Source organism: Gasterosteus aculeatus, chromosome 10 (assembly GCF_964276395.1).
Source record: "Gasterosteus aculeatus chromosome 10, fGasAcu3.hap1.1, whole genome shotgun sequence".
NCBI classification, from domain to species: Eukaryota; Metazoa; Chordata; class Actinopteri; order Perciformes; family Gasterosteidae; genus Gasterosteus; species Gasterosteus aculeatus.
The window spans coordinates 3977131-3994142 of NC_135697.1; the positions used below are offsets into that span (position 1 = coordinate 3977131).

General features: G+C 43.9%; 2 protein-coding genes across 8 annotated transcripts; both read left to right on the forward strand.

The window, feature by feature from the left end:
* The first annotated feature begins 112 nt into the window (after positions 1-112).
* Positions 113-7774, forward strand: LOC144383609 (1-phosphatidylinositol phosphodiesterase-like). The gene is made up of 2 exons (XM_078081874.1): positions 113-1201; positions 7706-7774. Exons 1-2 carry the CDS (start codon positions 182-184, stop codon positions 7772-7774), a joined length of 1089 nt encoding a protein of 362 aa, XP_077938000.1. The 5' UTR covers positions 113-181.
* zc3h12ab (zinc finger CCCH-type containing 12Ab) lies at positions 5871-12827 on the forward strand. Of its 7 annotated transcripts, none has more exons than XM_040187953.2 (6): positions 5871-6062; positions 7754-8137; positions 9695-9834; positions 10669-10903; positions 10990-11090; positions 11177-12827. In XM_040187953.2, the coding sequence occupies exons 2-6, from the start codon at positions 7779-7781 to the stop codon at positions 12160-12162; spliced, it is 1821 nt and encodes a 606-aa protein (XP_040043887.2). In that variant the 5' UTR covers positions 5871-6062; positions 7754-7778; the 3' UTR covers positions 12163-12827. The 7 variants fall into 7 exon arrangements, with proteins under 7 accessions (XP_040043887.2, XP_040043884.2, XP_040043886.2 ...); XM_040187950.2 differs by having other exon boundaries at positions 5877-6062; positions 7611-8137; XM_040187952.2 differs by having other exon boundaries at positions 5954-6062; positions 7655-8137.
* The last annotated feature ends 4185 nt before the right edge of the window (positions 12828-17012 follow it).

Genomic DNA, 17012 nt, shown 5'->3' on the forward strand with positions numbered 1-17012 from the left:
TTTTATTTGCCTGTTGTTACAGTAGAACCATTGGAACTTTTTTCTTCTGTAGAATTATTTAAAGTAGCAAACATCATGTTCCATTTGTCTTCTTCCCACCAGAATTACCTCTTGTTCAAGCTCATGGAACGGTTTCAATGATGAGCCAAACCTTCGTTCCACATTTTATAACCTCAACTGGATGAAGGATATACCTGAGAATACTTTAGTATCTGCTATCTCCATTCCAGGAACCTATGAAAGCTTTTCATTACATGGAGGACCACTAGTTCGAAGTCAAGTTTGGAAGTTAAAAGATCAACTTAATGTGGGAATACGGTATTTTGATATGCATGTTGGAATTTGGCACAAACATAAACAATTGAACATTGATATCCGGGATAAACACTTTATGTTTGACCAAAATATTCGATTGGATCAAGTCATAGAGATCATGTTAGATTTCTTAGAAAATAGTGCTGACACTGTGCTCCTCAAAGTCAGAATTCATTGGTTATTCCGATCCTATGTTAGAAAACTCATAGAGCAGTTAATTGAAAAGCACGAAGATAAAATATGGACTATGTCGTCAGTACCAAAAATGCAAGAGGCAAGGGGAAAGATTATTATTGTAAAAAGTGAAACGTTCAATGTTGGAATAGAGAACCGTGATTCTGTTTTATGTGAAAAGAAAAAGTTCACATTTGGTGAGGAAAAAATTATTCGATTAAAGTCGGACATATGTAACCATACCATTATAGTGACTGCCTGCGTGGCAGGTTTGACGGATTTTCCTAAAAAATTGGCCAAAAACGTTAACAAGCAGCTTCTAAAATTTCTGGTGGAACAGAAATATGAATTAAACCACAATTGCTTAGGTGTCTTCAGCATGAACTACCCAAGTCCTGATCTTATTAAAAACATCATTCAACTCAAGATATGCCAATGCGATATGCCGGGTTTTGAAGGAGAAACCCCTCAACCAACAGTTGAACAAGGGACTACAGCAGAATTAACGACCGAACCGAATTCCGACCCAACAGCTGAACCAGGGACTGCAGCAGAATTGACTACCGAACCGAATCCCGACCCAACAGCTGAACAAGGGACTACAGTAGAATTAACGACCGAACCGAATCCCGACCCAACAGCTGAACCAGGGACTACAGCAGAATTGATTACCGAACCGAATCCCGACCCAACAGCTGAACAAGGGACTACAGCAGAATTAACGACCGAACCAAATTCCGACCCAACAGCTGAACCAGGGACTACAGCAGAATTGACTACCGAACCGAATCCCGACCCAACAGCTGAACAAGGGACTACCGCAGAATTGACTACCGAACCAAATCCCGACCCAACAGCTGAACCAGGAACTACAGCAGAATTGACTACCGAACCGAATCCTGACCCAACGGCCGAACCAGGAACTACAGCAGAATTGACTACCGAACCAAATCCCGACCCAACAGCTGAACCAGGGACTACAGCAGAATTAACGACCGAACCGAATTCCGACCCAACAGCTGAACCAGGGACTACAGCAGAATTGACTACCGAACCAAATCCCGACCCAACAGCTGAACCAGGGACTACAGCAGAATTAACGACCGAACCGAATTCCGACCCAACAGCTGAACCAGGGACTACAGCAGAATTGACTACCGAACCAAATCCTGACCCAACGGCCGAACCAGGAACTATAGCAGAATTGACTACCGAACCAAATCACGACCCAACAGCTGAACCAGGGACTACCGCAGAATTGACTACCGAACCGAATCCCGACCCAACAGCTGAACCAGGGACTACACCAGAATTGACAACTGAACCGAATCCTGACCCAACAGCTGAACCAGGGACTACAGCAGAATTAACGACCGAACCAAATCCCGACCCAACAGCTGAACCAGGAACTACAGCAGAATTGACTACCGAACCGAATCCTGACCCAACGGCTGAACCAGGTACTACAGCAGAATTGACTACCGAACCGAATCCAGACCCAACAGCTGAACCAGGGACTACAGCAGAATTGACTTCCGAACCAAATCCTGGCCCAACTCCTGAACCAGGGACTACAGCAGAATTGACAACTGAACCGAATCCCGACCCAACAGCTGAACCAGGGACTACAGCAGAATTGACTACCGAACCGAATCCTGACCCAACAGCTGAACCAGGGACTACAGCAGAATTGACTACCGAACCAAATCCCGACCCAACAGCTGAACCAGGAACTACAGCAGAATTGACTACCGAACCGAATCCTGACCCAACGGCTGAACCAGGTACTACAGCAGAATTGACTACCGAACCGAATCCAGACCCAACAGCTGAACCAGGGACTACAGCAGAATTGACTTCCGAACCAAATCCTGGCCCAACTCCTGATCCAGGGACTACAGCAGAATTGACAACTGAACCGAATCCCGACCCAACAGCTGAACCAGGGACTACAGCAGAATTGACTACCGAACCGAATCCTGACCCAACAGCTGAACCAGGGACTACAGCAGAATTGACTACCGAACCAAATCCCGACCCAACAGCTGAACCAGGAACTACAGCAGAATTGACTACCGAACCGAATCCTGACCCAACGGCTGAACCAGGTACTACAGCAGAATTGACTACCGAACCGAATCCAGACCCAACAGCTGAACCAGGGACTACAGCAGAATTGACTTCCGAACCAAATCCTGGCCCAACTCCTGAACCAGGGACTACAGCAGAATTGACAACTGAACCGAATCCCGACCCAACAGCTGAACCAGGGACTACAGCAGAATTGACTACCGAACCGAATCCTGACCCAACAGCTGAACCAGGGACTACAGCAGAATTGACTACCGAACCAAATCCCGACCCAACAGCTGAACCAGGAACTACAGCAGAATTGACTACCGAACCGAATCCTGACCCAACGGCTGAACCAGGTACTACAGCAGAATTGACTACCGAACCGAATCCAGACCCAACAGCTGAACCAGGGACTACAGCAGAATTGACTTCCGAACCAAATCCTGGCCCAACTCCTGATCCAGGGACTACAGCAGAATTGACAACTGAACCGAATCCCGACCCAACAGCTGAACCAGGGACTACAGCAGAATTGACCACCGAACCGAATCCTGACCCAACAGCTGAACCAGGGACTACAGCAGAATTGACAACTGAACCGAATCCCAACCCAACAGCTGAACCAGGGACTACCGCAGAATTGACTACCGAACCAAATCCCGACCCAACAGCTGAACCAGGAACTACAGCAGAATTGACTACCAAACCGAATCCTGACCCAACGGCCGAACCAGGAACTACAGCAGAATTGACTACCGAACCAAATCCCGACCCAACAGCTGAACCAGGAACTACAGCAGAATTGACTACCAAACCAAATCCTGACCCAACGGCCGAACCAGGAACTACAGCAGAATTGACTACCGAACCAAATCCCGACCCAACAGCTGAACCAGGGACTACAGCAGAATTAACGACCGAACCGAATTCCGACCCAACAGCTGAACCAAGGACTACAGCAGAATTGACAACTGAACCGAATCCCGACCCAACAGCTGAACCAGGGACTACAGAATTGACTACCGAACCGAATCCCGACCCAACAGCTGAACCAGGGACTACAGCAGAATTGACTACCGAACCGAATCCCGACCCAACAGCTGAACCAGGGACTACAGCAGAATTAACCACTAAACCGAATCCCGACCCAACAGCTGAACCGGGGACTACAGCAGAATTGACTACCGAACCGAATCCTGACCCAACAGCTGAACCAGGGACTACAGCAGAATTGACTACCGAACCAAATCCCGACCCAACAGCTGAACCAGGAACTACAGCAGAATTGACTACCGAACCGAATCCTGACCCAACGGCTGAACCAGGTACTACAGCAGAATTGACTACCGAACCGAATCCAGACCCAACAGCTGAACCAGGGACTACAGCAGAATTGACTTCCGAACCAAATCCTGGCCCAACTCCTGAACCAGGGACTACAGCAGAATTGACAACTGAACCGAATCCCGACCCAACAGCTGAACCAGGGACTACAGCAGAATTGACTTCCGAACCAAATCCTGGCCCAACTCCTGATCCAGGGACTACAGCAGAATTGACAACTGAACCGAATCCCGACCCAACAGCTGAACCAGGGACTACAGCAGAATTGACAACTGAACCGAATCCCAACCCAACAGCTGAACCAGGGACTACCGCAGAATTGACTACCGAACCAAATCCCGACCCAACAGCTGAACCAGGAACTACAGCAGAATTGACTACCAAACCGAATCCTGACCCAACGGCCGAACCAGGAACTACAGCAGAATTGACTACCGAACCAAATCCCGACCCAACAGCTGAACCAGGGACTACAGCAGAATTAACGACCGAACCGAATCCCGACCCAACAGCTGAACCAGGGACTACAGCAGAATTGACTATCGAACCAAATCCTGACCCAACGGCCGAACCAGGAACTACAGCAGAATTGACTACCGAACCAAATCCCGACCCAACAGCTGAACCAGGGACTACAGCAGAATTAACGACCGAACCGAATTCCGACCCAACAGCTGAACCAAGGACTACAGCAGAATTGACAACTGAACCGAATCCCGACCCAACAGCTGAACCAGGGACTACAGAATTGACTACCGAACCGAATCCCGACCCAACAGCTGAACCAGGGACTACAGCAGAATTGACTACCGAACCGAATCCCGACCCAACAGCTGAACCAGGGACTACAGCAGAATTAACCACTGAACCGAATCCCGACCCAACAGCTGAACCGGGGACTACAGCAGAATTGACTACTGAACCGAATCCCAACCCAACAGCTGAACCAGGGACTACAGCAGAATTGACTACAGTCCCAGGATCATATCCAGCTGTGCTCCCAAATATTCCACCTGAAATAGAGATCAAACCAGAACCACAATGGAGAAGGCGTAACTGCCATAGAGGATAACCCAAGAAGAAATCTAACACTAATGAAAACAACATTAGTCTCAAAGTCCTTGGGGTGAGGGGCTCCTACATCTGTTCTGTCATTTGCTGGCTTTGTCTTACATTCCTATGCATATATATAAGCAATGCATGTATTGGGAAATATATTTTAATTTGTTTTTAAAATAAATATTGTAAGAAATAAATATTTACTAACAGCAATATTGGTTATTGTGTAGTTCTACAACCAAAACAAGAATAACTAACATTATTCATTAATGAATACGCAAGTGAGTATTTAAATGTCCAACAATGTGGAGTACATTAGGTTGTTTCAATTGCAAACGATGGATTGGTAGTAGAGTACTACATAATGTAATATGTTTTGTAAGTTAAAAAAAGGGTAATCATAAGTTTCAAATTAGTATAGTGTGGTAAAATGGGGAGCTAAAAGTATAAAATGGCAGAAAATGGAAATACTAATTTCCCTAAGTAGGTAAGGTGAATTGTACTAAAGTAGGCTATAGTACTTATGTAAATGTACAGTCATTTAATATACAACATTCTGAATTAGGATATTTGTAATCTTTTGATACTGTTATTTTGTATTAACATTGCATGGTCTATACTTCTGTTCCACAAGAAGTCAATATGGTACGTTTTACCTTTGTTGCATGTTTGAATTATACGCCAGTCAGAACTGTCAAGTAAGCAAGATATCTGCCATTAGATAAATGTATTGAAATGACGTCACCCTTTTAGCGGCAACAGTATAAAACGTGTAATGCATTGCGTGATGCAAGTCTCCATCATTAATCATATTACACGTTTTATATTGTTTGTAATATATCCTCACAATGAGTACAACTCAACCTTGTTACAAAATAAACCGATGTATCGTGTCGAGGGCCGCGTGCGGGATGAACCAGCAGGAGTCACACCGGCCCTTTGACAATACGTCATTCACCTGAACTTCCACGTCGGGCGCACTGTGGCCGCGCGCATTGACTTCCTGGTTACACGCTTCACGGGGACGAGGTGCGCCTCGGCAGCCGCTTCACACGGAGGTAGAGGCGGACGGACACACCGGGCCGGTGTTACAGGTGAGCTCGTGTCTTGTTGCTTTTCAACTGAAAAGCAGAAAACATAAGTAGACTTTTGAAACTCAAGTTGTGCGAGGAAAATACTGATGTGTCTACAAGGAGTCTCCCCGAGGAGCTCCCCGGGTGAGGGGGGGAGGGGCAGAGCCGATTCACAATCAAATATATTACACGATCCGATTATAAATAACAGTAGAATTCATGTAGTAATATTTAACAGGAGAAGGTAGAAATACTAAAGTACAAGTATCCATCAATGCGTTTCGCTGTTTATTTTATTTATTTTAATCGCGTGAGGATGCCATAAGTATCTCTTTATTTCACCTTTCACTCCTCCTTTGATTTCAAATTAAACCTTTTGTCAGTTGGGACGATGAAACAAAGTGATATCAAGTGGTCAGGATTGATAGATTAAGTTGATTTATCGCTGCACCGTGATAATCTATGAATCATTCTTCAGGCAGAATTTCCTGAGAAGTGCCTTTTCTGACTCTATACTGCTTTGAAAGACGTAACAATGACTCAAAGAATCCACAAAATAATACATAGTTTAACCAAAAATGAAAATAATTGTGAGTTGCAGCCCTGAAAATAAGTTTCTGTAATGTAAAAAAGTGTTGATTATAGAAAGAAGAAAACAAGATATACATTAAAGTTATCAAAGTGAGTTTGAGAGACATAAATAATATTATTAAAGAAAGAATAATGCAACTAATGATTTGTTTTATTGACAGTTTATATGCAGATTATTAAGTTTTCTTTACGAGATATTACATTACATGTCCTTTAGCTCACGCGTCTATCCTAAGCGACTTTCAATAAGTGCATTTCAACCATAAGGATACAAACCCAGAAGAACAAGAAAACGAAGGAGAACGAGAAAGTGCAATTTTATCAAATAAGTTGATTTACAACACGTTATAGACAAGAGCCATAAGTAGAATTATAGTGCTACAGTTAGTGTTTTAGTGGAGGTAGAGTCTGAATAGGTGTGTCTTTAGTCTGAAGGTGTGAAGGCTCTCTGTGGTCCTGGTGTATTCAGAGAGCTCGTTCCACCATTTCGGAGCAGGACAGCAAAGAGTGGTGATCTAGTCAAGTGTTTTGCTCTCAGTGAGGGAGGGACGAGCAGTTTATCACATGCAGAGCGGAGAGTGCGGGTCGGGATGTCGGGTTTGACCATGTCCTGGATGTAAGCTGGACCCGATCCATTCACAGCACGGTACGTGAGCACCAATGTTTAGAACAAAGAGAGCGGAGGAGTGAGGTGGTTAAGGTTAAAGACAAAGATTTACAAAGATATTTTGATTATGGGGACATATAGCATATTAATTTACTGTTAACTGGCATGTTGATCAATGGACTAATAATAATAATATGGCCTTTGTTGATTTATATTCTGTATTAATAATCTGCATAGTATCTAATAACAAGTACAGAACTAGCATTTAAAACCGAGTGGAGTAGAAGTGTAAAATGTAAATACTCCAGAAAAGTACACGTACCTCCAGTTTGTAGTCAAGCACAGTCCTTTGTAATGTGTGTTTTTCTCAGTGGGCGGAAACTGAAGAGCTGAATGCTGATGTTGCTCTCTACAGCTGTTTACGCATAGAGTAAAAACCCAAACACCCCCAATCCAAACCGCCCAGACTCTGACCCTCTGCATGGATCTTCCCTTCACTCTTTGCGGCTCCAAGCTGTTCCCGTCCCCCCTGTGAGAGAATGTACCCCAGCGAACCGGATCCCTCCCCGGCCCCCCGGCACCCTGAGGCACAGCTGGACTTCTTCCACAAGCTCGGCTACTCCACGGCTCAGGTCCTCGCCGTTCAGCAGATGTTCGGCTCCAACATGGACAGAGATAAACTCCTGGGGGAGCTAGTCAGGATCGGGGCCAGCCGGGGGGGCGACCAGGGGGCCGTGACCACGATGTCAGTGCTGTTGCCAAGAGGGGACCTCGAGGCCATGGGCCCCACCTTGCAGCTCCCTCTTACTGTATCTTCTGACCAGAGCCGAGAGGAGGGCAGCGAGGAGCAGGATGCTCTGAGGCCCGTCGTTATAGATGGAAGCAACGTGGCCATGAGGTGAGAACTGCGCCAACGGTCCATCCAATTTAACCAGCAGCTATTTTGTCATTGATTCAAAACAGCTACAAATTCACTGATTCATAGCTGGAAATGGGACAATTTGCTGCTTTTCTTTGTATTACATTATTAATTGTTTGACTGAAAAATCAGAAATAATTTCAACATCATTAACGTGATTATCTACGCTGCGGCACATAATAGTGATCTGTCTATCGTTGAGATTCAGACAAAACATGATATTGACACTTTAAAACCAAAACGATTAATCAGTTAGTTCGTAACATAAGATTAATCAGAAATTAAAATAATGATTAGTTGCAACTCTATTATCATCGTAAATTGAATATATTTGCAGTTTGGACTTTTGGCATTTGATCATTTTAAATTCAGTTCTGTTGTTGTTATTCCCTTTTATACCATAATCTGTATTTGTTGTGTGATTTTAGTTCTTTTGGGCCGGTTGGGACACGCGCTGGGAGAAAAGGTCTCTTTTACCTTTTGAGGTCCTGATTTAAGCGTCACCAGTGAAAGTAGCACAAGCCTTTTGGTATTTAAAGTGGGCGCAGGTCTGCGGGTGGTCCACAGTTAAGTAAGAAAAGAACTCCCTCTTAATAGAGCTGTATTTGGTTGTTGTTCAAAGTTAAGATCCTGAGGCAAACACAAATATTTGTATTGTAGTATGTCATGTTAATCCAAACAGGTGTCAACATGTTTCACTCAAGACGCATATGAGAAGCTCATGTTTCCTTAGAGACAGCTCATCGGTAGGATCAGGATCAGACAATGCGCACACACGTATTTAAGCATTGGGTCCGATTTCTCCACCGAAGGTTAAAAGCATAGAAAGAACTGTTGTTTTCTGCTAGGCGGGTTCGAGGAATGCAGCCTTCCCCTTTCTAGACGTGCACACACAGTTTGGAAAAAGAGAAAATACGTGAAAGAGCACACACACTCCCACACTTGTCACAGTGTACACACCCCTCTTTTGGGGTTTTCTAGTCAGGCTTTGTCCGTACCGACAAGCTGTTGGCAGATTTCTTTAATATGCAAATATAGAGGCGTTCCTGTTTCGAGACCAGGAAACCAGCGGCGCTTTTATGGAAAGACGTCATGTCAACAGGAACAGGCTCGACAGCATTTCTCTGTCAAGCGCTCAAAAACCTTTCCTTGTTCCTCTCAGTTGTCTTTTCACAACTAAGATAAATTAGACAGATATTTACATAAATATGTATATACCTATATCTATATAGATCTACATACATATACATATGTACATAAATATCTCTCTATATATAGAGTTTTGCAGAATATTTCTATAGATGAGAATAAAACACAAAATAGAATCACTTTTTGGGTCCTATGTATCTAACCTGTGGGCCAGGACGAGATGGCTCTGATGGATCAAAAGACAAACTGCTTTCCTAGTTTGTGGGCTTTTATTGTGAAATACCGGAAGATTTGAACTCATTTGATTTAGACTGAGGACTCCTCTGACCTGCCTCGGAAACCCGTTTCCTCATCACGGTGTTCTCTGCTTTGTCTTGATTCATTCAGCCACGGGAACAAGGAAGTTTTCTCTTGCCTTGGAATCCAGCTGGCTGTGAATTTCTTCGTGGAAAGAGGCCACACGGAAATTACTGTGTTCGTTCCTTCATGGAGGAAGGAGCAGCCCCGGCCAGATGTTCCCATAGCAGGTGGGCTAATGGCAATTCACGTGTGTTTCTCCTTGTGAACCTGAGGTACAAGAAAACAAAGAGAGATTTTGCTCTTGTTTTTATTTCACACTTTGAAAGGAATTAGCGTGAGTTCTTGAAAATAAATGTTGAATTTGAAAAGTTCTTTGGCCTGTATAGACCTTCAAAGTTCTGACACATCAGAGTAAAACTGAAAATGGGAAATACCCCATGTAGGTTTTTATCTGTAATCTTAATGCAGGGGTTTTCCATGTGTTTGTTATAGCAATGTATTATCAGTCACAACTGAACAGGTTTTGGTTAACCTACATCTGGAAACCGGACGTCGTGCTGCTTGTTTGCTTTATGTTGATGAACCGATTGTTCTGATGAATCCTCTGCTGCACAATTCTCTTTTAGGGCCTTTTGTAAATATTTAACCAGGTCAAAAGGCGTCTGCTCGAAGAGCCCAAAGTAAAATGAACAGCGGCTTCCCGAAAAAGATGAACTCAATTCAGGGCTAAATTATGAGGTGACATGAGATGAGATGAGGGTTAAAGTGGCTATAATTAATCGATTTTCACAATAGGAAAAGAACGTAAGACTCTTGGTGTCAACCCCACAGAAAACAATCACCTGATTCTGCAGCTCCCTCTGCTTTCACTGTGTCATTTTCTGTTTAAAAACTCTCCACTGTGCAAATATCAGAAAGACACAATAGAAGACTAGCTAGTCAGTTCAGAGTAGAACTATTAGGACCTACAGAATTGGTGGAGACCAAAATCCGAGCTAAAAGAGTGAATGTTGGACAGAAACACGACTGAATGATTGATACCGATAATGTTGTTTTTACAGATCAGCACATTCTGCGAGACCTGGAGAAGAGGAAGATACTTGTGTTCACTCCGTCGAGACGCGTGGCAGGCAAGCGGGTGGTCTGTAACGACGACTGCTTCATCGTCAAACTGGGCTACGAGTCAGATGGCGTCATCGTGTCTAACGACATGTACCGGGACCTGCAGGCGGAGAAGCCTGAGTGGAAACGCTTCATCGAGGACAGGCTGCTCATGTACTCCTTCGCCAACGACAAGTGAGTTTGCCCTCTTGATATGGAGGCTTTCTCTAGTGTGAGGAGTTGTACTTTTCAGGTAATGTTTGAACTCGATCCTCCCGCAGGTTTATGCCTCCTGATGATCCTCTGGGCCGCTACGGACCGACCCTGGAGAACTTCCTGCGCATGTTTCCAAAGACTGCCAAAAAACAACCATGTCCTTATGGTGAGAGAACATCTTCCGCTCTGAGCTCCTGGTGTTGTCTGGAAATTATGAGTGCGGCCAAAATATTGTCGTTTTTTTCCTTTCAGGGAAGAAATGTACTTTCGGAATCAAATGCAAATTTCACCATCCTGAGCGAGCCAAACAGTCCAACCGCTTGGTTGCCGACGAGCTTCGGGAGAACGCCAAGCACCCGTCCAGAGCTCAGAAACAATCCTCAACGGGCTCCGGCCCCGCGCCAGGACAGAGCCTGTTGCAGCTGGAGGACATGGCAAAGAAACTGTCCCTGGGACACGAGAGCAGCTCCTTAAAGAGAGACTTCAAGCATGAACAGTTGAAGGCCAGTCACCTATCCAGCAAGAGGGCCCCATCTAGAAAGGAGAAGAACGGCCAGATGCCGTCGAGGGGCTCTCAGGAGCCGCTGGACTCCGGTTTAGGCTCCATAGACGGTCAGCCATCGGAAGTTCCCTGGAGTTCATGTGACCACCAGTATGGGGTGACGTACGGCAGCTCCCAGCACACCCACAGTGCGAGACAAGAGTACTCGCCTCTGTGCAGCTGCTTCTCACTTGGCCCTTCCTCTCGGGGGACCGCGCCAGCTTTCCGGCCCCCCAAACAGCAGTACAGCCACGGGCTGGTCACCAGCCACAACTCCGGCACGGTTCCCTACCCGCCTCATTGCGCCATCTACGGAGATGACACAGTCGGCATGTCAGCACACAGTCAGCCCACAGATTTCCAATCCTGCAGAGTCCACGGCTCCCACCAGCAGCAGCGGCAGTGCTGGTCCGATCCGTTCGGGGCTCATCCCTCGGCGAACCGCAGCCTGCCGGAGGAGCGCCCCCAACGGGCTCCTCCCCAACGGGCTCCTCCCCAACGGGATCCTCCCCAACGGGATCCTCCCCGAGGGACGACTCCCAGCGGCGAGAGAGACGTCGTCAGAAAGAAGCTCCTCGCCATCTTCAGCGTCCACTTGGTGGATGCGGCCATGGACATGTTTCCTCAGCTGATGGACCCACAGGTGCTGGTCGCTGAGATTCTCAACCTGCAGAGTCAGCGCGGGTCGCAAAGATGAGACGACGTCCAGAGGGCGCCTGAACCACGTCTTTCAGTAGAAAGCCCGAAAAGATAAACAGGAGTTTGTCTATTTTTGTATTGTGGTATCCACCTTTCGGTATTTGAGTACCTTATTTTAAACAATGTTACATTGTCAGTTGCATGAGAGGAAGTATGTGGTTGATACAAATTGTATCTTTATTTTAAAATGTAATACGGAAAAAAGGGCAACAGTCTTTTATGCTTAAAGTTCAGAATCCCCTTTACTGGGTACAACTGTAAAGTCTAATGGATCCCAGAATACATGTTCTGCTATCAGATCTGTTTTTATTATGCATATAATGACTTTTTGTGTCATGGTGGCACTGTGCATGTTAACATTTAGTTGCCACTAAAAGCATTATGTTGAAAATATATATATTTTTAATTATTAGGGGTTATACATAAATAAAGTAATTTATTCCTCAGAAAATGAGATTTAAAGGTGAAAACTGGTATTATAATGCTTTATAGTATTATGGCCTTACAGGAGAACTTACTTGCTGTAGATGTCGTCTGTTTGTAATTGGGTGTTGAGAGCTTTCAGTAGAGCTTTATGGGACATTTTAACAATAAAAAGTTTTTCATTTTTTTGTAAAACTGTTTACTTCACAGCAAAATGAATAAAAACGATGTGATAAACAATTGTCTCATGTTCATTTATGAAAACTATTTTGTGTAAGGAACTGTACAGTCCTTAACTAAAGTCTTGTCAAGAAGATTCCTCAAACTCTGGTGGGGCAAACTACAATTTCCTCTTAAATCAACCTTGCACAATACAATGTAGGTGGCTGAACGCTTCTAATTGCTGTTTCAGGCAACGGTCCAAAATTTCCAAGACATTATATTTATGTATAATTTATTTATAAATCCTTCAATCTGACGATTCTCTGTTTGACAACGCTGCTTTACACCTGAGCCACAGTCCCAGTACAGCGGATTTGTTGTGGAGCGCCTCCTCAAAACTGCACAGTAAACAGCGCTGCTTCGTGTACAGATGTGTTTGTGAGCAGTTATGAGAAACCGAAATCAAATGAGGTCAAAAGACTTTTAGAATCAGATAAGGATCAGTCTTGTCAGGACTTGGTGCTATAAATTTTTTTTTAAAAGACTTGAACTGATGCGAACTCATTCACGGGTAGGACACGCCGTGCTGGCAAGAGGTGGTGGTTAAACAGTACACGTGTTTGCGTCGCGGCTTGTTGCACAGGGAGCATGTGAAGTCGCGTTTAACAAGCGCCTGGAGGCAATGCTAAGAAGCTCTTTCAGTGAGATTGTCACCTCTAAACCAGGAAAACACGTTTCGTGTAATTATGCTCAGACTGCTGAAGTTGAAATTTGAGGGATGCTATCGAACTCGCGTGGTACGTGCAGGGACTCACGTGCAAGACTGGAAAAGGGATGTCTCTCAGCACACTGTTGGATGAGAAAAGTCCACTAATCAAAGCGTGTAAATAAGGCCACTAAATGCATTGTTTGTTGTTAACGAAAGTATAGTATAAGAGAGCCCATAAACATGTACTTTAATGTGTTGAATAGGGTGCATGTAGGCCCATGCAAAGACTGGAATCAACACTATATCTAGCACTTGTTTTTGAAACTCAGTAACTGATTAAAACACTTCACAGAGCAGCAGAGACCTGTGCACACAACAGTCTCAAGTTAAAATAGCAAAATTGTTCATCCAGCAGTTATGGAGCAACATGATCATTCAATTGTATGCATGTTTTTGTCCACTTGAGGAATGTCAGTCCCATATTTAATGTCCTTTTAGCTCTTGTTTTGGTCTCCACCAACTCCTACTCTGACTCTTTAGCTCCACTATGTTCAAAAAGCTACTCTTTAGCTGTGTCCATGTGCTGTTTGGGGATGAGCATGCCATATGCAGTGGCCCTTTAGGGATTTTTCTGCCTGCATTAGCCAAAAACAGTAAAACTGATATTCACTTTCAATTGAAATAAGTGCAGAGGAGCTGCGGGGGATAATTCTTCATTTGCGTACAGCATGGGGCACTTACTGTTCTGAAACTAATAATGTAATCCCTGATCCTAATCGTCTAGTAGGTGGAATCCCTTTTAGCAAACAGAGAAAAAACACGTTTGTGTTCTCAGTAATGTGAACTGGAATGACATGCTTTGGTTAAAGACGCTGTACATATGACACGTTTAAAATGCCGTCTTTGATTGACTCGTGTCTTCTTTGAGCTGAAGCATAATATGCAAATACTGAGGTATGTTTCCATAGGCCACATCACAATGCCACAAGGCCCCCCAGTTCAAAGGGACTGCTCAAATTTTTTATGATTAAATTAAGTAGCACAAAAGTGTTGCTTATTAATTTTCAAAAGCAATTCATATTTTGTAATAACTATTACATAGTACATAAAAGCACTCCCTGTGGTTGTGAATAAAACATCATGTCAATCTTTACTTTTACTTCAGTAAAGTCTTAAATTCAGGATTTTTTTCTTCTCACGCACCAGTTTTTACAGTTTTTCTCAGTCGCTTTGTTGCGTTTTTCACACCATCCCTAACAGGTGCAAAATAGTAAGTGCATTTCTCAGAACAATTTGTACAAACTGCAATATACAATAGATACAGTGCATCTGGAAAGTATTCACAGCGCTTTACTTTTTCCACATTTTGTTATGTTTCAGCCTTATTCCAAAATGGATTAAATTCATTATTTTCCTCAACATTCTACACACAACAACCCATAATGACAAAGTAAAAACTGTTTGTTTTTTTGCAAATTTTTGCAAATCTGTTAAAAATAAAGAACGAAAACATAACAGGTACATAAGTAGTCACAGCCTTTCCCATGACACTCAAAGTTTAGCTCAGGTGCATCCTGTTTCCACTGATCATCCTTGAGATGTTTCTACAACTTGTCGGAGTCAACCTGTGCTAAATTCAGTTGATTGGACATGATTGAGAAAGACACACATTGTCTATATAAGGTATCACAGCTGACAGTGCATATCAGACCATAAACCAAGCCATGAAGTCCAAGGAATTATCTGTAGACCTCCGAGACAGAATTGTATCCAGGCACAGATTTGTCGAAGGGTACAGAAAGATTTCTGCAGCATTGAAAGTCCCAATGAGCACAGTGGCCTCCATCATCCGGAAATGGAAGAAGTTTGGAACCACCAGGACTCTTCCTAGAGTTGGTCACCCAGCCAGACTGAGCGATCGGGGGAGAAGGGCCTTAGTCAGGGAGGTGACCAGGAAGCCGATGGTCACTCTGACAGAGCTCCAGGGTTGTTCTATGAAGAGAGGAGAACCTTCCAGAAGGACAACCATCTCTGCAGCACTCCACAAATCAGGCCTGTTTGGTGGCCAGACGGAAGCCACTCCTCAGTAAAAAGCACATGACAGCCCGCCTGGAGGACTCTCAGACCATGAGAAACTAAATTCTCTGGTCTGATGAAACAAAGATTGAACTCTTTGACCTGAATGCCAAGTGTCATGTCTGGAGGAGACCAGGCACTGCTCATCACCTGGCCAATACCATCCCTACAGTGAAGCATGGTGGTGGCAGCATCATGCTGTGGGGATGTTTTTCAGCGGGAGGAACTGGGAGACGAGTCAGGATTGGCCCAGCCAGAGCCCTGAACCCGATTGAACATCTCTGGAGAGATCTGAAAACGTCTGTGCACTGACGCTCCCCATCCAACCTGATGGAACTTGAGCGGTTCTGCAAAGAGGAATGTGAGAAACTTCTCAGAAATAGGCGTGCCACGCTTGTGGAATCACATCCAAGAAGACTTGAGGCTGTAATTACTGCCAAAGGTGCTTCAACAAAGTATTGAGCAAAGGCTGTGAATACTTATGTACATGTTATCTTTTTGTTCTTTATTTTTAACAGATTTGCAAAAAACAAGTTTTCACTTTGTCGTTATGGGTTGTTGTGTGTAGAACGTTAAGGAATATAATGAATTTAATCTATTTTGGAATAAGGCTGTAACATAACAAAATGTGGAAAATTGAAGCGCTTTAAACAATACTTGTTTAAAGCGCTTACTTTCCGGATGCACTGTATGTCTCTAAAACTAGTCAGTCACTAAATCGCTTAGTACATCTCACAAAAGTAAACATTCATGCCAATGATCATGTCAGTGTCATCAGAATGATAAACTTAGGCTACAGTTTGACAGTTACTGTATGAAAATGCACAAGGCTGCACTTCTATGGCATATATCAATGTCAATACTATTTTCATATTACTGTATGTGGGTTATAGATTGAAAGAGACTGGACAGGATAGTTTTCTCCAGCTTTTACTACTGCTACTTTATGAAAGAAACCCCCCCCCCCCCCCAAATACTTTACAGTAAGAAAAAGACGAGGGGCACAAACGAAAAAAAAAACTAAATTAGAAAAGCACAGGACACACCTAAGGCACAACTTTGCCCCCAGCACTGTTCTAGCGCTGTCTCTACACATCCAGACGTCCCGGTCTGCCTGCAATGTTTTATACAAAAGGTCTTCTAGAAATGTGTAAAACTATATGCTTGACAGTTGATGACAAACCGTTCAACAATTTTGCATGTAAAGGCTTATGCAAGGAACAAATGCCTAGATGTTTTGAGGGGTAAGACTATTCAACCAGAGAGAACCATCTACTATATTTTCAACATGAGATGAGCAATTGAAAATGTGAAAAAAAGCTGACACTTGTACATTATCAATTGCAAAATGTACCTAAGCAATTGCAATTTGTTCAAAGGAAATTGGGAGAAATTGCTTTAATGATGTGCACACGTGACTAGATGATTTGGAATTTGTACAAGTGGTATCAACAATTGCACTTTTGATCTGAGAAATG

Excerpts from the sequence above, each read along its gene's own strand:
- LOC144383609 (XM_078081874.1), top strand. The coding sequence starts at position 182 with ATGAAGGATATACCTGAGAATACTTTAGTATCTGCTATCTCCATTCCA. Across the intron at positions 1,202-7,705 it reads CAGCTGAACAAGGGACTACA|ACTCTGACCCTCTGCATGGA; the intron begins GCAGAATTAACG and ends CAAACCGCCCAG.
- zc3h12ab (XM_040187953.2), top strand. The coding sequence starts at position 7,779 with ATGTACCCCAGCGAACCGGATCCCTCCCCGGCCCCCCGGCACCCTGAG. Across the intron at positions 8,138-9,694 it reads GGAAGCAACGTGGCCATGAG|CCACGGGAACAAGGAAGTTT; the intron begins GTGAGAACTGCG and ends TGATTCATTCAG. Across the intron at positions 10,904-10,989 it reads TACTCCTTCGCCAACGACAA|GTTTATGCCTCCTGATGATC; the intron begins GTGAGTTTGCCC and ends ATCCTCCCGCAG.